The sequence below is a fragment of the Pantherophis guttatus genome, chromosome 3 (genome assembly GCF_059756535.1).
Source record: "Pantherophis guttatus breed Tessera chromosome 3, ASM5975653v1, whole genome shotgun sequence".
NCBI classification, from domain to species: domain Eukaryota; kingdom Metazoa; phylum Chordata; class Lepidosauria; order Squamata; family Colubridae; genus Pantherophis; species Pantherophis guttatus.
This window is the reverse complement of record NC_142065.1, coordinates 121,712,913-121,736,271: the sequence shown is the minus strand read 5'-3', so window position 1 is coordinate 121,736,271 and position 23,359 is coordinate 121,712,913. Positions and strand designations below refer to the sequence as shown.

At 41.0% G+C, this 23,359-nt stretch overlaps 1 protein-coding gene and 1 long non-coding RNA gene across 4 annotated transcripts in view; one reads left to right on the top strand and one right to left on the bottom strand.

Moving 5' to 3' along the window:
- Positions 1 to 644: 644 nt before the first annotated feature.
- LOC148114809 (uncharacterized) lies at positions 645 to 6,895 on the bottom strand. The gene is made up of 3 exons (XR_015733571.1): positions 6,766 to 6,895; positions 6,528 to 6,595; positions 645 to 965 (listed from the first exon to the last, which is right to left on the bottom strand). It is a non-coding gene; the product is annotated as an uncharacterized LOC148114809 (long non-coding RNA).
- A 1,579-nt stretch (positions 6,896 to 8,474) lies between these two features.
- Positions 8,475 to 23,359, top strand: part of UBE2D2 (ubiquitin conjugating enzyme E2 D2) — a 30,584-nt gene continuing 15,699 nt past the window's right edge. Inside the window, exons 1-2 of one of the 3 annotated variants that reach the window (XM_087891267.1) lie at positions 8,525 to 9,968; positions 10,134 to 10,226. Coding sequence is in view for 1 of the 3 variants with exons in the window: in XM_034411714.3 (XP_034267605.1) it covers positions 9,117 to 9,140 (24 nt within the window). In the remaining 2 variants the exon portion in view is untranslated. Of the gene's footprint in view, positions 9,969 to 10,133; positions 10,227 to 23,359 lie in introns of all 3 variants that reach the window. The other 2 variants (XM_034411714.3, XM_034411715.3) reach the window with 2 other exon arrangements.

Here is a 23,359-nt window from a genome sequence, read left to right as displayed (position 1 = left end):
TGGAGATCTATATAAACAGCTGCTGCAGCAATGATGCAAATTAGCAACAGCATCCTAATGGCCTACCATTGATAAGTATAACTGAGGAGTATACAGTCTCATGAAGATTAAACCTTTTGGATTGGGGACTTGTGACATGCATTATCATCATCACTGTAATGCTCTGGAGAAAAACATAACTTCCTGTCATATTAGGCCCTTTCATCTAAGTTCAATAATTATCCTTAATAATGCTATATTTAATATATATCTGGAAAAAGCATTCCATGCACGATTTATCAGCACAATATCCCACTGAACTTCATTATGAAATTTGATGCACATCACACATTGAATTGTTCCAGAGTTTATGGGGTTAGAAAAGACTTTACAGGTCTTTTAATCCAATATTCCACCCAAAGAAAGACTCCTTACACCATCCAAGGAAGGTGGCTCTGTTTAAAGACCTGCAGTGATGGAGCACCAACAAATCCAAGGAAGCAGGATGTTCCACTGCTTAGCAACTCTCACAATCTGGGAATTCCTTCTTCTCTCTCTGTAAAACTTCCAGTTATTAGTTCTAGACCTACCTTTAGACACCATGGAGAATAAATACTTCCCCTCACAACCTGTCAAGTATTGCAACACTATTGTCACAGCTCTCCTTTGTTTTCTCCTCTTTAATTCAGTTTCTTAACATTCTTCATAATATTTAGCCACAAACCTCTCAAAATCTTCATTTTTCTTCTTTGCATGCTTTTTAGTTCCCTTCTTTAATTGTGGTGGCCAAACTAGGACACAAGTGTTCCAGGTCCATTGCAGTGTAAAATTATCCTGTCCTGTGAACCTGATGTATCTTTTTATTGAAACAATCCATTGGCTCTTTTGGTAGCTGCAGCAAATTGGTGGGTGAAATGGGCTGCGAGAATAACCTCAGAAGGCAGAGATGCAGTCTATGCAATGGCCTGGTAAACAAAATCCAAGTCCTAAATGGGGTAGAATAAGGATCTCAGAAGGGATCCTACCTAGTTCTCTGGAAAGTAAAGGCAGGGAGGAAAGGAAGCGCTTGCAGACTTGTAAGATTCTGTTACTATAAGCTTATGTCATCGTAAATGCCTAACTACTACATCTCCCTGATCACCCGGACCTGCAAGGGTTAACTGACCACATATCCCATAACCCCTGTAACCACTCCTTACCTCTTTGCCCCTCCTCCTGGGTATTCTCAAGACCTGCCCCTGTCTTTCCCCCTGAGACTACCCAGTCGGAGTCCAAATCTTCCCGAATCTGAGTGATTTTGTCATACAGATACTGAACAAAATCCTCGGCTCTACCCTCCAAGGGGTCCTCCCGCGCTTCCTGGTGGAGCAGGGAGCGGGTCACCCTAAAGAGGGCGGCCGGGCGATTATCTGATGACGCAATAAGAGCAGCAAAATAACTACATTTCGCTGCTTTTATTGCCACTAAGTAATTCCTAATGTGGGATCTTACTAGTGTCCGGTCAGATTCAAGAAGACTGGCCCTCCAACTACTCTCTAGGCGTCTTTTCCGGCGCTTCAACTCCCTCAGCTCCTCGGTAAACCAAGGAGCCAATTGAGATTGGCGCTGGGTCAGAGGCCGCAAAGGCACGACCCGATCCAGAGCACCAGCAGCCGCCCTATCCCAGGCGGCCACCAGGTCTCCAGTCGAGGCGTGTGCCAGAACCTCAGGAAATGGCCCAAGCTCCGTCTGGAATCTGTCAGGTTCCATCAGGCGCCTGGGGCGGAACCATCTGACCGGCTCCGCCTCCCTGCGGCGGGGTGCAGCGGTTTGAAAGTCGAGACGAAGGAGAGAGTGATCTGACCATGACAAGGGTTCAGTAACTATATCCCCTATATCAAGATCCCTCAACCACTGTCCAGAGACAAAAACCAGATCCAGCGTGTTTCCCCCTGTGTGGGTAGGGCCATGAATTAACTGGGTCAGGTCCATAGCTGTCATGGAAGCCATGAACTCCCGAGCCATCTCTGACGTCTCACCCACGGACGGCAGGTTGAAATCCCCCATAACCATAAGCTTAGGGGTATCAACCGCCACCACTCCATTATAGAATGGAGTCAACAATTAAGGGTTGCTCTCATGAGAGAGAATGCACTGTTCCTAGCTAACAGACTTCCCCAAAAGCCCTGGTCACTGGAAATTGACTGCATTCATCACAGGGCATTTTGTATCATGTTAACCTCCATTCCATCTGCTATGTATCCATCCATTGAGGACAATCTAACTGTTTATGATGTTATGCAAAAACTATGTAACCTGTTTTATAGCCAGAGCAGAGCCACTACCACTAGACTATCTAGGGAGTTCCACTCCACCAAGCACAAGGCAGGGGTCCCCATGAGTGAGCACATTTTAAAGATGAATGCTGCAAGGGCAGAGCTCATGCAGAGGGGGGAAATCATCACTGAAGAGAGCATGATAAGCATAATCATAAACTCTCTTGATAGCAGTTGAGACAGCTTCATAACCCAACTAAATAGCCTCAGCTTGCAATACCTAACACTAGGCGCACTGACCAGTCAGCTCGTTGCAGAGGACACTCTGAGGAGGAAACGCCAACTATCCAAAAGGGATCCTAGACCCACGAAGAGGGTGGATTTCCAGGATAAGGCCAGGGATACCTCAGAATGTTATTCTTGTGGGTCAAGGAACCACTTAAAGAGAGATTGCCCCAAGAACCATAGGGACAGGGGACAGCATGACAGTAGAGGGGGGGGGGGTCACCTGAACGCAAGTACCCAAAGCAAAGGGGGCGAGGGTGGTCACCCAACCCCAGGTAACACCTCGAGCGCAGAGACCACTCCAGGGACAGTAACTCTGGCTCCATGTACGGGATCAGGCACGATGACCCAAATGACAAACATAAGATAGAGAGAAACACATGGCTTCTGGACTCAGGGGCCACAAGTCACACTACTTGTAACCCAGAGCTGCTAGACTCACTCACAGAAGTAGACTCAGAAATAAAGGTGGCAAACCAAAGCAAGGTCAAAGTAGTGGGGAAAGGAAACGTACACATCACACAGATAGGGGATTTAAAAGGGGTACTGTACGTACCAGAGATATCCCACAACGTGCTAGCCATCACAAAGCTGACACGGGACACAAACATAGAGATAAAATTTAAAGAGCCTTGGTAGTACAGGGGTTTAAGGCACCCTGTTATTAAGCTTATTAAGACCAGCTGCCTGCAATTACTGCAGGGTTCGAATCTCGCCAAGGCTCAAGGTTGACTCAGCCTTCCATCCTTTCTAAGGTAGGTGAAATGAGGACCCAGTTTGTGGGGGCAATAAGCTGACTTTGTATAAATATACAAAAGGATGAAGGCTATTGCTGAGCACATTGTAAGCCGCCCTGAGTCTTCGGAGAAGGGCGGCATATAAATCAAATTAAAAAAAAAAAAAGATGGAAAGGCACACTTGATCAAGCAAGGGAAAGAGATAGGAAAGGTAACCATACACGAGGGACTTCCCTACTTCACACCCAACGCAAGGGAGGAAGAAGGCATGGATACCAACACGAACCACAAAGTAGATAAGTATCCAGAAATAAAGGGGGTGCAGCAAGAGGCAGGATGTGGCCATGAGAAGGCAAACAAGTCTGTATCTATCGGCAAGCCATAGCATGATAACTGCGCCCACCTCTTCCACAGGAGGCTGGGACACATAAACTTCCCCATTGTAAAGAAAATGACGGAATGTACCGAGGGTCTCAAAGTAAAGAACTGTGAAAACTACTTGGAGTGTTCGGTCTGTAAGCGTTCTAAGATCAAGGTTAAGGCCACCCCCAGGGGATCCAAACGAACCACGGAATACCCCTTCCAATTGGTGCATATGGACTTGGTAGGGCCAATGAAACCCTCTGTAGGGCATAGGAAGCGATTCTTCCTCACAATTGTGGATGACTACACCAGATACGGGTATGTCTACTCCCTCAGACACAAAAACGAAGTGTTCCAAAGGTTTAAAGAATTCCACAGAAGAGTAGATATGCAACATAACATGAGAATAAGGCAGATAATGACAGACAGGGGCTCAGAATTCATGGCCAAAGAATTCACAAGGTGGCTGAGGGAACAGGGCATAGCGCATTACACCTCTTCACCTTTCTCCCCCTTTCAAAATGGAGTCTCAGAGAGAAAGAACAGGGTATTGCAAACCATGATGAGATGCGCCCTGGAGGATGCTGGGATGGGGCAGCATTTTTGGTCAGAGGCACTACACTACGCTAATTACACCCTGAATAGACTGTGGTCAAGCTCTATCAATAAGACACCATACGAGATGCTATACAACAGAAAACCCAACATCGCACACTTACACATATTCGGCGCCCCAGGCGATGTCCACATCCCCAGACAATTAAGAAAGAAAGGGGAGAAATTATCAAAAAGACTAAGATTCGTGGGTTACGAACCGGGCACAAAGGGCTACAGATTTGTCGACAACAATAACCGTTTTGTGGTTTCCAGATCAGCCAGTTTCCACGAAAATGCAAACTGGTCGAGGGTACACTCCAACGACATTCCAACCAATAGGGTCACATTCGAGCATGGCCAAGGGGAAAGGGGGGTCAGAGAGGTCGCAGGGCACGAAGCCAACCATCGCAAGGCAAGCATCAAAGAGTGGAAAGAAGGGCATCCTTTCCTGAAGATAGATGACCTGACAGACAAAGAGGCAGACAACATGCAGGAAACCGAGCCAACCCCCTGCAGGCCAATCAGAGAAACCAGAAACAAGCTACCAAAGAAACTAGAGGACTACATTATGGCCATCCATAACACCCATTTCACGCCCAGCTCATATGAGGACATCCTCGGGCTCCCCCAGAAAGAGAAAGAAAAATGGATGTCTGCCATGGAGAAGGAGATGAAGAGCCTAAGGAACCTCCAGGTATACTCACCTGCCCAAATTCCAGAGGACAAAAAACCAATAGGAACCAAATGGGTGTTCAGGGTTAAGACTTTAGAGGACAACAAGGTCCTATACAAGGCAAGACTAGTCGCGCAGGGTTTCGCCCAAAGATACCCCGAAGACTATACACACACCTACTCGCCAACCGTCAGGGCGGAGAGCGTCAAAAGCGCCCTGGTGGTGGCCACCATCCTGGGCTTGGAGGTTTTCCAATTCGACGTACAAACAGTGTACCTGCACGCCGAGTTGGATAAAGAGATATACGTTAAAGCACCGCCTGGGTACAACGAGGGCGATAACCAAACCTGGCTGCTGAACAAAAGCCAGTACGGGCTCAAGCAGTCAGACAAAAGGTGGTATGACTGCCTAGCCAAGGCACTTAGATCCATGGGCTTCGAGGCCACCTCAGCCGACAAATGCTTCTTCACGAAGAGAGAAAATAACACATTCGAAGGTGTGCTTGTTTACGTGGACGACATCTTGTACATCAGCAAGCACAAGGACAGATGTGACAAGTTCGCCACTGAGCTGGGTAGCCACTTCTCCCTAAAGTCACTTGGAAAAATCGATAGATACCTAGGGGTCCAAGTGATAAAAACCAACAAGGGTTTCCGCCTCTCCCAGAGAGAAAAAATCATCGAGCTGCTGTCCAAATGCAACATGTCCGAAGCAAAACCCAGCAAGACCCCCATGCAACCTGAGTTCCTGAAGACTATGTACGAGGAATCTGAACCTTTCACAGACAATAAGTTGTATAGATCAACGATAGGGTCACTGCTGTATATATCCAACTGGACCAGGCCCGACATCACCTTAGCCGTCAATCTGCTGTCCAGGCATGTAAGCAAACCCACGGTAACACACTGGAACGCAATCAAAGGACTACTTAGATACTTAAAATTCAGTGCGGATGCCCTACTCTGCCTAGAGCCAGAAACATCCGAGAAACCAAAGCTAACCTGCTATGCTGACGCTGACTGGGCTGGGGACATAGAGTGCAGAAAGAGCACCTCCGGCTATGTGCTACTACTCAACGATTGCCCCATCCATTGGTACACTGGAAAACAAAAACTGGTGGCTACATCAACTACGGAAGCAGAATTTGTTTGCCTATCAAAGGCTGCAAACAATTTAGTATGGTTCGATGACCTGCTCTGCAACATCTGGGCTGAACCCTCATATCCCATAGTTATCCACGAAGACAACAAAGCAGCGATAGAGATCTCAAAGGCCGATGCCATAGGTCAGCGGTCTAGGCACATTGACATTAAATACAAACACGTCAGGCAGTTTTCAGAGATAGGTTTCATTAAGGCAGTACACTGTGACACAGAGGAGCAAACAGCAGATATTCTCACTAAACCCCTACCACATAAACAGCATGCGTACCTCATGTCTAAAATGCGTGTTTACTTGTAATTCGTGCCTGTGCCTGTGTATTCTCTGTATGTATACAATCACTCCCCCAGGTACCCAGTTAGGCATTTAGAGGGGATTTTGTCATGGTAAATGCCTAACTACTACATCTCCCTGATCACCCGGACCTGCAAGGGTTAACTGACCACATATCCCATAACCCCTGTAACCACTCCTTACCTCTTTGCCCCTCCTCCTGGGTATAAAAGGTCCAACCACGTGGTCCACAGGGTACTCCAGATATATACCTGAAAGAGAAAGGTACAAGGTCAGTGACCTCCAGTACCATCAAATCTATAATAAAGCTACAGAAAAGAATTGGAGTCTGTCTTTGAGTTATTGGGCTAGATCCAGCTTTTAACAGCTTATAATAAACACAGCATTGGTATTTATGGTTTTGGTTTCTTGCCTGGACTACCTTGAAGAGCTGACATCAGGTTATGCTTAATCCGTGATTTATCTGGATGTGCAGATCCTTCTCACAATTACTATAGTTGAACCAGGTGCTGCCAATCTTGTACCCATGCATCCAGCTTTTCCTACATAAGTTTAGAAACCCTCTGTGGAAGAGCAGGGTATTGGTGAACAATTGCAGGCATCTGTGCTGTGTCCCCCCCCTCCATCCAAGCCTTTTGGTGTTAGCACAGCAAAACTGTTTATAAGAGGTGAAACCTTGAAACAGATGGGGATGAGACGTGTGGTATTTTGAAGCTCTGCAGCAGCAACCAATGTAAAAAGCAGTCAAATAAAAGGAGTTTTTTCTTCACAGAGACTGACTGGTCCAGAGGAAAAAGAAGGGACATAGCACAGCAAAACTACATACAATATTAGGAAAGTGCCAGAGCTTTATATGCTGCCAATTAATAAACAAAAGGAAAAAAATGAATAAATCAGATAAAAAAAATTGAAAGACAGACCAGGGTCTATAATAGTAAAACACTGTTGAATACTAGTAATAAAAGTAATACTAGTAGCAATAGTATACTAATAATACCAATAGTATACTAATAATAGAAATAGTATAATATGGCATAGAAGTAGAAGTAATATACAACATAGCATAAACTCCCTTTTTACAACTCTGTAATCCAATAATAGTAGTAAAACAGAGAATATTTAGTATCAACAATAATAGAACTGGAATATGTTATAAAACAATCGACATAGAACTCACACATACGTTTGCATGTTTCACTTTTATAGCTTGGTTATTTTTTCAAAATCATCTCCCCAATCCTTATACAGGTAGACCTCAACTTACAACTGTAATGAAGCCTGCCCCTTAGTCGTAAATCATGATAGTTGTATATCAGGTCATCCATTTGATTAACCTAATTTTATGAATTTTTGGAAATTGTGGCAGTTGTAAAGCAAACTTCCAATGCAAACAAGACAAATTGTTGTGAATTGAAGATTATTTATACAGCAATGTGTTGTACATGGGGCTGCTCTTGAAGATCATTTGGAAATAGAGCTGATGCACAAGTTGGCAAATCCACAGTTGAAGGGTATGCCATGACACCTTTCCTGTTATTTTTTTTCTGTTGACCAGTAGGTTTCCAGGTACAATTCAAGGTGCTGGCTATCACCTACAAAATCTTCTAGAGTATAAGGGTTGGCTATTTGTCAGGTTGCTTACTTCTAGCTTCTGCCCATCTTGTAAAATCAGAGAGTGTTCATGCATAATCATAAAACATGATTATGTTACCTAGTTTGGCAATGAAATGTCTGCAAGAAAACAACAAAGCTCAACAAAGCTTTGTTGTAAATTCATCTAATATATAATTATGCATTTTGAAATCCAAACAGCATTTTGGGTTTTCAAACGAGTGCAGAAGAACGTGCACTATGATCCTTGGATTCTTTATCCAAGGGGCGTATTTCATGTACACCCAAGGCGCAGAACCAAACCCGAAGAAAAACACTTGTGTTTTGATTGTGCATGTATTACAATAGCAGTAGTAATACTTGGGGAAGATCTACTGCTTCCTTTTCTTTCCTAAGTAACAGTGGTGCCAAGCGAGCCTAGGGGTTATTTCGTGCAAACCACGAAGGAGGAGCAAATTCCAGGCAGCCGCCCCTCCTCGCCCCCGAGGTCTTTCGCTCCAACCAGCCACAGTTCCTGTTATTTCCACAATCTCGCGGTAAAATTCTCGGGTTCTCGCTTTGCTCCTCCTAGGAAAGAGTATCCTTCCGCCCGCCTTCCCTCTTCCTCTTTTCAGGATAATTATTTGTCCGCGGCCAAAGCGGCTCGTGGCGCGTAGGACCGCCTGTTCCCGGGCGCGCGGCGTATAACCCGCTTCCCGACCGGTGAAAAACCACGACGCTCCTCCGCGCACCCCAAAGCCGAACAACAGTCAAAAGCGCATGCGTGACTTTTGTCGCTCGACTCCGTCTAGCGGAGGAATCCTATTAACCTCTCGCGTCATAAAGAACTTCGCGCGGGGAGTGATGCGGGAGGAGCAGTCCCTGCTCTGTGAGGCAGTCACTCAGTGAAAGAGCCCGAGCGTGCTGGGGGAGAGAAAGGGGGAAGAGCGACGGTGAGAAGCGAGCAGGAGAGGGAAGGCAGTGAAAGGGCGGCAGGCGAGCAAAGAGGTGGGGGCGACGGGAAAGAAGGCAATAGAGAACACCGGGCTTCCCCCAGGCCGGCACCCACATCTGTCCTCCCGCTTCCGCCGAAAAGCTTCTGCGCTCCCTCCGCCGCCGGAAAATAGTCCCCCTCCTTCCTTTCCTTCTTCCTGCTTGCCTCTCTCAACAGGCTCCGCCGCGATGGCGCTGAAGAGAATCCACAAGGTGAGAGTCCTTCGGCAGAAGGCCAACCCGGAAGCCCCTTCGGTGCGAGGGCCAGCTTAGGGCATGGTTTTCTCCCGCCCTTGTAGGCCGCGCCGAGGGGCCGGGCTGGAGGCCCCGATCGTGCCGGCGATGCTCTTGCTGGCGACGATCCTCGGTGCCGCCGCTTTACGTAAGCTCGGTCCGGCTTGGCCTGGGGCACTCGGGCATCTCCGGCAGGGCTGGAAGGCAACGCTCCGCGCGAGAACCTCTGGGCCTCTGGCCGCCCGGCTCGCGCTCCTTTATGGCCTGGGCGGCTCTCTCGCCCGTGGGGCGGGGGGCCAACTCCAAGCCCGAAAGCATTTCCTCGGGCTCGTTGCTAGCCCAGCTGGGTTGATACCTTCGTGGCATCCGCCGCGGGAAGGAAGGCGACCTTTTGTTGCAAGCGAGGTCTTTTTCCCCCCTCGGTCAGCCGCCTTACCGTCGGTCTCCGGACAAGAACGCAGTCACACCCCCCACCCCCCACCCCGGGCTAGACTAGCATTTTGCGAGGTTTTGCAAGAGGCGCACCAGGCCAACTTGGAAGGGCTTTTCTAGGAGGTTTGCAAAAAGTTCTTGCTTTCGTCACCGAAGCAGGGTTCGAGCACCGTTTCGAAAGTCATCCGTCCAATACATTTCGAAGCAGTTGGGTTCACAATTGGTGGCTTGCCGGTAGCCACAGGTGCGCGTTTAGGCATCCCTTCTTAAGAAGTTATTTTGGACGATCTACGGTACCTTCGTCTTGCTTGGTGTCGATCGAGGGAGGGGACCGTTCCGTTGCCTTGCATGAACAAAGGGAAAGCGCTGTAGCCAGTAAGTGTGCTGACCCTGAGATCTGCTTCAGCCTCCCTCACTACCCAAGGGATATGCCCTCTTAAATAATGTGAATAGTTGTTGCTCCCACTATTGCTTTCATGCTTACAACTTTTTGCCTCTCTATTTCCATTACTGCGATTGTGTGTCTTGCTGCATCAAAAGTTTATTTGATGTCAAAATACTAAGCAAGAGTATCCTGGAAAGCAATTCTAAGAGTGAATTCTACTGAACTCAGTGGAGTTTGCTGCAAAAGAAGTAAGTATAGAAACTAGTTGCTATAGTTGCAAGAAGAATATTTTGGTGATATCACTGTTCTAACTTGCCAAGTGATTTTTTCCCCAAACATGATAATGTTGATACATCAGGATGTAATTGGAATCAGTTAAAAGTTCTAGGCTCTTGGTTTAGACTTATTTGTAGCACTGGGAGTAATAACCACCAGATAATATAACTAGTTGGTTTAATGCATGCTTACAAAACAGTGCTCATAGGAATCACGATTCTAGAATAAGCAATAGGTGAAAATGCTACCTCTATTGAAAGCTCTTGCTTTGGAAAATAGTTTTGCTTTAAGGTTGCTATGGCTGGGAATAAAGGCTCTCAGGTGATCTTGCAGTGATATTGGTGATGTTATTTTTTTATAGTAATGTGTGTCATTGGCTTTTTAAACAATATTTTGTTGCATTTGAGAACGTAACTTTAAAATTTATGAAAATGGAACTTGATTGATATTTTTGGGTGTTTAAATATTCTGAATATTTTAGTTGTCTGGTTATAAAACCTAAAACCATTAATTAATAAGAAACTAAAATACTATTTTGTTCTTTTATTTCTCTGTTACAAACTTTGTTTTTCTAGCTTTGAGCTAACATATGTATTTAAAGAGATTAAATTAGAAAGGCTGATATATTGATCTATGAAAGGTTGCTGAATTAGGCAAGGCTTTTTATGTGCATTTGGATTTCATTTAGTGCATATAATTGGCTTACTTAACTGCTAAAGAGCAATCACACATTAGTTATTGATTTGTTAGTTCTGTGCCATTCTTGAAATATTGAATTTAAGAATAAACCTTTATGTAAGGGAGAACAGTCAACTGTATTTTGATTTTATTTAAAAAATATTAGATATATAGCAGTTCTTTGTTGAATTTGGTAGGATTTTTAGGATATTTCCAAATCAGAATTTTCTGATTTGTGACCTTATTTCCTCACAATACTAAATCAGGATTTTTGTGTCAGTGTGATTGAATGTCTCAGCCCATTTTACACAGAAATCATGGTTATTTATCAGGAAAGAATATTTCCAACATAGCAGAATAAAATTAACCATAGAATTGGGCAGAGTATTAAAACAAACAAAAAGCCAGGAATGGACATTTATAAAAAATGGTAAGCAATGATAAAAAAAAATCAGATTTCCTTTCTGATTTTTAAAAATCATTGCTTAACATTGTTTATAAATTTGCATTCCTGGCTCTTTGTTTTTGTACTCTGCCCAATTCTATTGTTAATTCAACATAAGACAACAGCTTAAAAATATAAGACTTTATACTAACCTTTCCTCTTTTTGCTTCTCCCTCATTCCCAGATTCTTCATTCTCCTTGGCATCAATTTTCATACATGCTCCTTCCCAACCAAATGATTGATGGGAATCTGACTTCTAAATTACATTTTTCCTTCATAAAACATTGTAGAAGTCATAATTCTGCTTGGCCACAAACAGAAATAGATAATATTCTGAAAAGCTGCAGCTGTTCTTCAATGTCTCATAGAACCTTTATGAATATCCCACAAAAAACACAAGCACAAAAATTGGAAGGTGTACCAAAATGCAATTATTTTTAAAAAATCAGAAGAGACAAAGTTTTCATTTCATTAGAAAACAGGCCAAAATATCTGCAAACGGGCAACACACTCTACATTCCACTTTCCAATAATCCCAATATTTTCTGGTTCTTCATCTAAGTCTTACTGATTAGTGTCAAGTCTTATTCTTTCCCCTGTCCTTTGAACAGAAGAAAATGATCAGTAGGTTAAGCCAGGAATTTTCTGAAAGTACCATGCTTGAGATAGATTGTCTTCCATAGATGCTAAATTAATGGAAGTTCACTACTACTTGAGGCCACTGAAACATCTGTTTCCTTTTGGAAGAAAATCTGGTTGATCAGGCAGTACTGTAACATCAAAACCAGTATTGTTTTTATTTATTCCTTCACTTTCCCCTCCTGCTTTAAACAGTGTTGCCCAGTTCATTGATTTGATTTTCTTAGAGATGTAACCATTTTTTGCTTCTGTTCTTTTTGAAAAAAAAAAGTTATCTTAAATATCTTTTTCCTTTCTGTTTATGTTGACAAACTATCTCAATATTATATAATGGCTCATAGGAAAGTGCTGTAATAGTGAATCAGTGGACACTGCTTATTCGTCTTTAGTATCCAACAAGAAAACTTAAGATTTTCCTTATTTATTTACTATTCAAGTCTGTTAATTGGATTAATTCTGTTGTTAAAAGTGCACAGAATACTAATTTTCCCCTGCTTATAATCAATTTAGATAAGTGAGTTCAGAAAAAGTTCAAATTAAAAAGCCAAGTTGAAGATGGATCATCCAGGAGGGGATCTATCCAGATATCTATCCAGTGCCACCAACTTGATGGCACTTAAGCCAAGTGAAGCTGGGCAAAAGAAAAAAGCAAGTGTCCTCAGAGCAGAAGCCAAGGCATTGCGCTAAAGGTGCTTATCCCAAATTTGCATAAGTGCAAGTATCCAATTGGATTGGCTGATAATTTGGTAACAGTGTCACTCAGCAGCATATTGATCTCTCTGCTTCAAAATTTATTTAGTTATTTTGCTGTGATGTTTGGAAGAAATAGGGAGGAACTTCTGCCTGGTATGAAAAGTTTGGATACTTTTAAAGAGAGAGCACATATAATTCCTTCCATTGAGGGATTAATATACGTAGCATATTCTATTTCTGCTTGAAAAATGAGAAATACATATTGAAATGATGTTAGAAGATAATTGATAGACTGCAGTTGCAAGAGTACTCCGGTCAATCATTTCCCCCTATAGATGCCTAGACAATCTGAACATTGTCATAAGGAAAGTTTTATCTAAAATTATATGTTTATACACATTGTGAGAAATAGAACTGAGATTGCTTGATTTTAAGATACGGACTTTATAATTGAAAAATTGGAAATAAAACTATTCTGTTTTAGGTTTATCTTGATTTAAGGGCATTTTAGATACAACATGGAAGAAATTTATATTTTGTATAATACATTTAAGGGAGAAGAATGAAATTTGTATGGCTGTAAGTCCGGATATCATGTAATAAGTAGATTAGTTACTCCTTTAAAAATTAATTTACATCCTCCTTGTCAACAGTAACGTGGAAAATACTGAATAAATATATTGCTAATCAGAATTTATATATGCAAGTCCATAGCTGCTTATTCTGAAGTTTTATTTTCAGCTTCATGGCATTCAGAATGTGAATGGAGCAAGTTCGTCAATGTTTTCTCATGTTAATTCATGCTTTGGTAGCATTTCTGTATTTTGAAATCTTCAGTTTTTCATTTTTTATTTGGTATAGTAAATGAAGGAATGTGAGGCATATGAAAACTAAGAAAAGTCTGATTGATTAGTGCATAGCATTTGTCACCATGTTCCAGGTCTAATATGGTTGAATAATTCTCGCACTAAATATTTCAAGATATTTTGTATCCTTTAAAATAGGGAGCTTTTCCCCCAGATAAATTACAGATTGTGTATATAGTATCTTAATTGTATGGAGTAGCAATGTTAATGTTACAGTGTTACTATCTTTGAATCTCAGGTCTTAAAGTCATTTGAGGTTTAATTTGTATCATCTATTCTGAAATAATACTTAATATTTTTTTGAATTTCCAGTTTAATTGTTTTCAGGCATAGTAGGGTGCCAGAAACAAACTAGTGTATTATTTTTTTTTTTTGGCTTTTGCATTTCTAGTATAGTATAGCAGTATATATAGCTAGTAGAAGTCACAGCTTTTTATCATGTTGAAAAGATTACCCCGTATTGCACATGTATTCACATATGTATACTGCAAATATAATTGATACAAGAAACGTGTTGATTGAAATGCAGTATTCTGTGCTTAGAAAATACACTTTCCACACTTCTATGATAAAAAACATAGCATTGCTTGCATCAAGTTTTTTTTAAAAAGCTAAAATATTTTGACAATTATAATCAAAATACAAATCATTAGACATTGTTAAAAAATAGTGTATGCAAGCAGAGTAAAAAGCCATGGCACTTTTATTTTAAATTCCAAAATTGATAGAAGTATAACACACAGGAAACACTCTCTTACCTTCTTCTTTATAGCAATTTGATGTAAGCGTCAAATAATTTCTAGTACATAGGTAAGCCTTAAAAGCAATAGGACAATGAAAACAGAAGAGAGGAAATAATAGAAATAGCAGCAAAGGGAATATTCTGATGTGCTTCAAATGGCCAAGAACCTGAGCAGTCAGAGGTAATCATGTACAGCGCAAGACACAGTGATTCACTCATTCAGCCACTTCCAAAGGTTGCTGCACCAATGTAATTGATGATTTCTGATTCTCTAAGGTAGATGCTCTCATTTCTATGTAAAAGTACTCCTCCTCCAAAGCAGACTAATCCTCCTGTAAATGTTTGGTGTTCTGTTTCAGAACAGCATATCCCAAATTATGCATGCTATTGTGCTTTTTTTGTAAATTGATAAAAATCATGTCCAGACCTTATTTTAAATGTGAATTAATATATAGAAGCTTTATTATGTTACAGCTGGTACGAGGAGGTTGAAAATTCTCACCTCTTCAATGATGTTTATGTCATTCAGAAATAAAAACTGATTGATGTTACAAACCAGTTAAGACAAGTTCCACCTTATGGTCAAGCACTGTTTTGTCTGGGTTAATATCCTTTCTCTTAATTCCAGGCAGTTATTTTTGAAACATGTAGCTCTCAGTTTGAGGGACTGTTTTCTAAATACATCTATGAGGGATTTCAGATATTATTTTTGTGATTGTATTCTACACTGTTTTTGAAGGAAGAGCCAAATATAAATACAACCATTACTTCAGTTTTTCCCTTTGTGTTTACACTTCTTATACTTTATAATTATATCTTCTATGCCAAAGCACTACCATGTTCTATGTCTAGAGGGGTGGGCAACTCAAGCCTCATTAAATTGTACTGCCAAATTTTTAGAAACCCAGATGTGATTTCCTGCTGGTTTTAGTGGGAGGTGGTGACAGCTTCATTTTTAGGCTTAACACACCCCTAAAATGAAAACAAACCATCACATTTGGAAATCCTGGTCTCATCACCTTGTTTGTGACATAGCTTCATCATTCTGTGTACTGCAGCCGTATGTAAATAAAATGGCAGTCCCCAACTACCAAAGCTTGCCCTGTCCTGGTCTAGTGTATTTCTTGGGGTGTCTATCTTGTTTTATTCTGGATGAAGAGGGTGATATAAATAAATATCTAATCAATTACATAGCGGTGAAATAGTACACACATTGTTCAAAAACCATTAAAATTCTTTGTGATTTAAACTTAGAAAATGAGTCCATGCTAATTATTTACATAGACACATAGTTTCTTACAGCAAAATGTGTACCATGTGAAAGGAATAGAAGTGAGTGTGTGTGTGTGTAAATGTACTCTCTCTCTCTCTCTCTCTCTCTCTCTCTATATATATATATATATATATACTGTATATATAAATGTACTGTGTGTGTGTATGTATGTATGTATGTATGTATATATATATATATATATATATATATATATATATATATATATATATATATATATGTATATGTATATATATATGTAGGTAGGTAGGTAGGTAGGTAGGTCGGTCGGTCTTTGGTTATTCGGGTTTTCTCCCGCGTAAAATTGGAGGTTTCTTGGCAACGTTTCGACGAAGTCTCATTCGTCATCTTCAGGCTGGTGTCTTCGGCTTCGTGCTTCTAGGAGCAATGTGTGTGATCGCAGCTGTTTCTTCCTTTTAACTGCCGGTGGGGGTGTGAACTGATTGGGTGGGAGCTTGGCTGTGTTCCGATTGGGTGGAGGTGTGTTCTGATTGGTTGGGGGTTTGGCTGTGCTCTGATTGGATGGGGGGTTGGCTGTGTTGTGATTGGATGGGTGTGTGTTCTGTTTAGATGGGGGCTTGGTTGTGCTCAGGTTAGTCTGAGTAGCAGAGGGATTTGAGCTGGTGAGCTGTGTTGCTGTTGTTTGGCTTCGTGTTCGTGGCCGTGCTACCTCTTCATGGTGGGTGTCAGTCTGCTTCATGTATGAATTGGGGAGGGGTTTAAAGGGGCTAATGATGCAGCTGTGGTCTGGCTTCTGGTCCACGGTCGTGCCTCATCCTCAGTGTGGGTTTGAGTCTGCTTTCTGCGTGGATGTGTGGTGGTTACATCCTGTGTGGCTCTTGTGAGTGTGGGTCTGGTGTCATTCTTTGTGTTAGGGACTCGTTTGTCAATAAGGGCGGGTTTCCAAATGGCTGGTAGGCGGGAGGTATCATCTCGTTTATTCATGCTGTGTGGGCGTTTTTCTATCTCGATGGCTTCTCTGATCATTCTGTTGTTAAAGTGTTCGGTTTTGGCGATAATTCTGGTCTTTTTAAAGTCAATATCATGTCCTGTGGCTTTGAGGTGTTGGACCAGGGAAGAAGTTGGTTCCTCTTTTTTGACTGAGTTCTTGTGTTCTTCAATGCGTGCACTTATTCTTCTGTTGGTTTGTCCGATGTATGCGGTCGGGCAGGTGGTGCATGGGATTTCATATACTCCTTGATTTTCTAACTCAGTTTTGTCTTTGGGGTTTCTTAGGATGGTGGATATTTTTCGGTTTGTGCAGAATGCTGTCTTGATGTTGTGTTTGTGGAGGATCTTGCTGATTCTGTCTGTGGTGCCTTTTATGTATGGGAGGAGGGCTTTGCCGTTTTCTTGTTCTGTCTTGGATTTTAGTGGGGGTTTCTTTTTGGATTAGGTTGGTAATCTTATTTCTTTGGAATCCATTGGAGTATATGAAATCCCATGCACCGCCAGCTGCTATCACACACATTGCTCCTAGAAGCACGAAGCCGAAGACACCAGCCTGAAGATGACGAATGAGACTTCATCGAAACGTTGCCAAGAAACCTCCAATTTTACGCGGGAGAAAACCCGAATAACCAAAGACCTACATACAAACACCCGCGAAAATCTCAGAAAACACACACACACATATATATATATATACACACACATACACACACACACACACACACACACACACACACACACATATTGTATGTATATATATGTGTGTGTGTATATATATACTGTATATATAAATGTACTATATATATATAAATGTACTATATATATAAATTTACAGTCAAAGGTATTCCATTGTTTTGCTGTTCTTCCAGGATCAAGGTGTGAGGTTTTGGGGTATGCAGGGGAAATTTAACCACTGTTTCATTTCTCATTAGTTCCATGGGCCGACTGGGACTAATTAGTGCTGTACACATTTCTCCTAGAATAAGCTTTAGATTGTACATATAGAGTACTTATGGGAGATTTTTTTTTTAACCAGTTGTAATTCTGGTGTTTTTTCTCTATTTCTGCTACCAAAATGGCACTTGTGCTGCTTCATTAAGATTCCTCAGTTTTCTTCCAGTGGACATTATCTAGAAATGTATGAAAAGTTCAGAGAGGGAACATTCCAAATCTGGAGTATTCCTCAGTAGAAAATATTACAATACCCACCTACCAGAAATAATAAATATGAGGTAATGATATCTTTTAGAAGTTATCTGTTCAAAAACAGCTCGTCAGGTGTGCTAAAATTATTACATATTTCAGTGCTGCTACTCTAGATTGTAAAAAGAAATGCTATAATTTATAAAGCACTTAAAAATTAATATATTCACAATTTTGTTTACAAAATACTCAGAACTTGCTAAATTATGCTTACTTAAGAGAGTGGCAGATCTTTGGAAAATCCACATCACTGTGAAGAACATCCAGAATTCCAGGTCTAGATGAGCTTCCTTAACCCTGGCACCCTCCAGATGTGCAGAACAGCACCTAAAGGGTTAAGCGGAGCATTAGCAGTTCAGTGAACTTGTTAGTTGGCTTGAATGCTACAACGTGACACATTAATTTGCATCACTGCAAATTAGACTTTTTAATAATAGTTTGTAATCAGATACAGTGTGGTGTAGCATTTCTGGCTTTGGAGTTAAATGTCCAGCTGCATGTTTGTCCTTCTATTTCTTAAAAATACAGAATGTTTTCAGTTGTTAAAACTGATGTCAGAATCTCCAAGAGCTGATCTAAAGCCTTTTGGAAGTCATAAGATAAATGTTCCACTCACACCTCTGTTCCTATAGACCACCCATAGCAAAAAAGGAGATAACACAGAATTCTCTGCAATTATACAAATGATCCCCATTTTTATGAGAACATTATTTTAATAATTATTTTTTAGCTCCACTGGTATCAAAGTCAAAGGATACAAATGTGAGCATTGCATTCTGTTTGGTGCTCTTAGCAACAAAAAAATAAAATACAATACTTTACCAGTTTCTCCAGGTAAATTGTCCCATGGGATTGAAGTATGACCTTGGGGTGCATGCATAATTATGAATTGTTTCATTCCGTTGTAGTTATTTTAAAAAATAGAAATTCTTAACAATGAGTTGATTTAAATTTCATTCTTTGTCTAGAAGCTTGCAGCAATATAAAAAGTTAGCAGCCGCCTTCCATTTTATGCTGTACTTTCTGTATTTCTTTTTGTCTTATTCAGAGACAAGCCAGAAATAGTGCTTAGATCTTTCCATAAGCAAGGTCTCCTAGTTATTTGGTGCTATAATTCTGTGCATGATACCTTGAAGGAATATTTTCACTGATAGGTGTTCATATGATTCATGCCACCTGTAAATCAGTGGCTGACCAGTTTTGTCATTCTATAGAAACAAATAGAAAGTCTATTATAATATTTTTGAACCAAGAATAAAAAACTCTCGCTAAGTGACAGATTCTTCTAATTAGAAGCTCTTTCAGTGGAAGGGAATAACTTGGACAAGATGATTGTTCCTATCTCACTTTTAAAGAAGGATTTATCAAACACACTTCCTGTTTCTGGAGAAGATGAATTTTTTTATCTTAATTCTCATCCTGCCTTCCCAAGGAGAACAGAGTTTTTGTTCACATAGTCCTTGACTTTTGACAACAATTGAGCCCAAAATTTCTTTTGCCAAGCAAGACAGTTGTTAAATGAGTTTTCTCCCATTTTATGACCTTTCTTGCCACAGTTGTTAAGCTGTGGCTTATATTAGTAATAGGATCGTTAAGTGAATCTGGCTTCACTTTGCTTGTCAGAAGTTCGCAAAAGGTGACCCCAGGGCACTGCAACCGTCATACATATGAGCCAGTTGCCAAGTTTCCGAATTTGGATCACTTGGTCTTGGGGATGCCACAACAGTCATAAGCCACTTTTTTCAGTGTCAGTGTAAATGTCAAATAGTCATTAAAAATGGTTGCTAAGTCAAGAACTACCTGTAATGTATTTTTGTAATGGCTTGTCTTAGTCTAGCCATTCACGAGGCATATTTTTATTGTGCTTTCACATACATTGTGTGCTCAAACTTTCTATGATTTTTTTTTGCTGAGAAAAGAGCAAAAGAGTAATGCGTTGATATGTAGTTGAAGATTTCATAGACTTTGTACAGGTAGTCCTTTGCTTAAAACTGCATGCTTAGCATCTGTTCAAAGTTATAAAAGACTGTCCAAAACCATGAACTGGTTTCAGAGTTACGACCGTTGCAGCCCCCCCCCCCCCGGCAATCACCAATTGCTCACTTATCTTTCGAAGATCTCCAGAATTCAAGAGTTTGGGGTAGGGGAGGAGGAGAGGCAGCTCTGCTGTTGGGCAACATAGTGCAATCCCAGAAGTGGCCATCTTTTTCTTAGTGCAACCACAACCTCAGTGACACATGGTAGAGCTAAGGCTACTGCTGGGTTTGCTTTTACTCGCCAACACTAAGCTTAGTTCCACCAGCGTTAGCTTCACTAGCCTTTGCAGGTCTATAAAACAAAGAAAAACTGAAGTAAGAACATAAGCACAGTTGCAACTGTTTCACTTAATATATCAAATTCCTGGACCCAATTGTGGTTGTTTAATAAGGATTACTTGTATTCCCCACTCCAAAAAGGCAATTATGCCAAAAATATTTTAAGGAAAAAACCTTCCTTTTTTGTCATGCTTGATAAACAGGTTGAATTAGAACTGGAATTTCACAAGATGTTTTCAATTGGAACAGCATAGATTAAAATGTTCTGTCTGGAAGTGTACAAGTATGTCTTAAATTTCTTCTTGTTTGGATTTTGCCCCAAACAAAAAGACATTCTTGATATTAATAATTATTACTGCTAATTCTGCTACAGGTAGTCCTTGATTTACAACCATTTAGTGACCATTCAGTTATAACCTTTTGGCCAGCATTTCTGCAGTCATGTGATTGCGATGTATGGGCTTTGCATCTGTCTTATATCCTGCAGTCACATGATGGCCACTTGTGACCTTCTCTGCTAGCTTCCCATAAGCAAAGTCAATGAGGAAGTCAGCAGGGGAGATAGCAAGAATCTTCTCTTTATGACCATTGTGTTTGCTCTACGACTGCCAAAAAATCATAAAATTGGGTCATTCTTGAGTGTTTCAATATGTGACTATCATGACATACAATGGAAATTCCAGGCTCCCTTACAGTCGTAAGTCAAGAACTCGTACAACAAAATTGTTTAGATTTTAAAGTTTCAGGATTTCTTCAAAAACTGATCATTCTTTATCTTGCATAAGAGAAACGTTAACCACTGCATTGACCAAACTACTTTTTCTTAACATTCTGTGGTTAACTTACTTGTATATGGAGGAAACAAATGTTGAACATTTGTAGAAAAGATGTTCAAAAGTTGCAGTTTTTAAAAAAATCAAGAGAATATTATGCATTTCTGTGGCATGTGATATATGTCGGTTTATAACTTTTGTGTTAAGGCTAAATTTCATAACTGAAAGTAGGAACTATATTTCTCTACTATATTCAGCTGTCATTTTCATAATATAAAATAACTCCAGACATTAAATATGAGTAGTTTTGCATGACTGTGTGGCACTGTGAAAGGTTGCAGTCCAAAAATAGGTCCCACATTTGGCTCAATTCTGGAAGAGATAGGGGTGGGGGGTTAGGCATGAAAGTGTGCTGTTAGTCTCTGCAAACCTATTGTCATCTTTTTGTCCTTTAAAATCCAGAATATGAAAGATAATAGATTGAATTTTGCGGTTTGGTTGCAAATAAATTCTGTGCATTGCATGAGACCCACGGCTGCACTTTTGCATGCCTGTGTTAAAACTTCAAAGAAAGTTTGTGACTCTTTTTAAATGTCAACTGAAAATACAAATTCAATTCGGTTTATGTAATGGAAATTCAAATGGTTGAGTAGTTACAAGTACAGGTAGTCCTTGACTCAAACCCAATTGAGCCCCAAGTTACTGTTGTTAAGTGAGACATTTGTTAAATGAGGTAAGTAAAATGTGCCCCATTTTACAACCTTTCTTGCCTCAATTGTTAAGTGAATTACTGCACCTGATAAGTTAATAACCCGGTTGTTAATTGAATCTGACTTCTCCATTGACTTTGCTTGACAGAAGGGGGGGAAGCAGTTCCAAGTCTTGCGGGGATCCTGCGGGTTAGGATGGGAGGCCCATTGCAGCATCCCTGCAGTCGGTCAAAAGGACAAATTACTGCAAGGGTGCAGCAATGGCTGGAACAAACTAGCTCATAAGTAGCCCGGGGGGGGGGGATTTGTCATAACTTTGGATGCTAAGTGACTGGTCATAGGTTGAGGACCAACTACCTGTAGCAGAAATGGTAATCTATTGTATAGAAAGCATGTATTGCTACATTTATTTAGAGAAGAATCTTTTGGAAAATAGATAGATGATATCAGATAGATATCAGCATTTTATTAGGAATAGAGACTCAGCTAGATTATTTGTTGGCTGACCAGTCAGCATGGTATAATAGTAAGAACTAGGATTGGGAAGATCCAATTTCATTTATTAAATGTTTACTCTGTCCGATGCCTATCAACTCTGAGCAATTCACAAATAAAACATGCAAAATAAAATAAGCCAATGATAAAGAACAGAAGATGGCACAATCTGGGCAAGAACCAAACAAATCCAGATTTCCCGGAAGAGGGTTTCAGTCATTCTTGCCAAAGGCCTGGGAGAAGAGTCAGGTCTTCAAGTCTCTCTGAACTACTAGCTGGTTGGAGCCATCCATATCTCTGGTGGAATCTCTTTCTAGAGAGCAACTGTTTTAGCAGAGAAGGCATGTTTCTTGGGTCTCTATAAATGGCATTGTTTAATTGAAGGTACCTGGAGTGTACCAACCCTACTGGGTCACATCAGCCTAGCAAATATTATGGAAGATAGCACTCTGATGCTGTCATGGTCCTATGCTATGTAGGGTTTTTTAGATAATGACCAGCACCTTGAATTGCATCCAGAAGCAAACTGGCAACCAGTGCAACTCATGCAGTTCAGAAATTTACTGAGGCATGCTCATCACTGCCTGTGTTGTTGCATTCCAGACCAGTTGAAGATTCAAGGACAGCCCTATGTAAAGCACGATACAGTTACGGTGATCAAAGCATGAATGACTGTCTGAAAGGCCTCACAATGTAGAAGAGGTTGCAACTGTGAGATGAAGCTGTGTAAAGTCCTTTCTGGCCAAAACTGCCCTCCTGCAAAGAAGCTGACACCATAGCATAGACCCAACTGCAGGTCACTCTCTAACCACTTCTATAACAAAAGACGGGCCCAGATCCAATAAACAAGTGCCAAGTTGACAGCCCAGAGAACTCTGTCCATTTCCTCATGAGCCATTGGTTTAAACTTATCCCAGATTATATCATCAGACTGTGTCCCGGGCACCATTGGCTACCTTGCTTAGTCAGAGTCCAAGTTGGAGCAGATTTATATTTATCAAATGAACATCAGCTTTGAGAACAGTTTTGCTAGGGCCATTGCAAATATTTTGTGAGGATGGGGGGTGAGAATGGAGAATAATGAATGTTTCCTTGAGTTATTTGGGGAAAAGATGGGTTAAAAAAACAAATGTACAAATATAAAGTGCTGATGTTCAAACTGGAGCAAATTATTTAATACATTATGGGATCATTTGAGTTGCTTCTTCAAAATTGGGGTGTCTATTGTATTTTTAAGCAGGGAGTGATGGAGGAGGGTAATAAGAATTTATATACAGGTAATCCTTTGAAGATTGTTTTATTA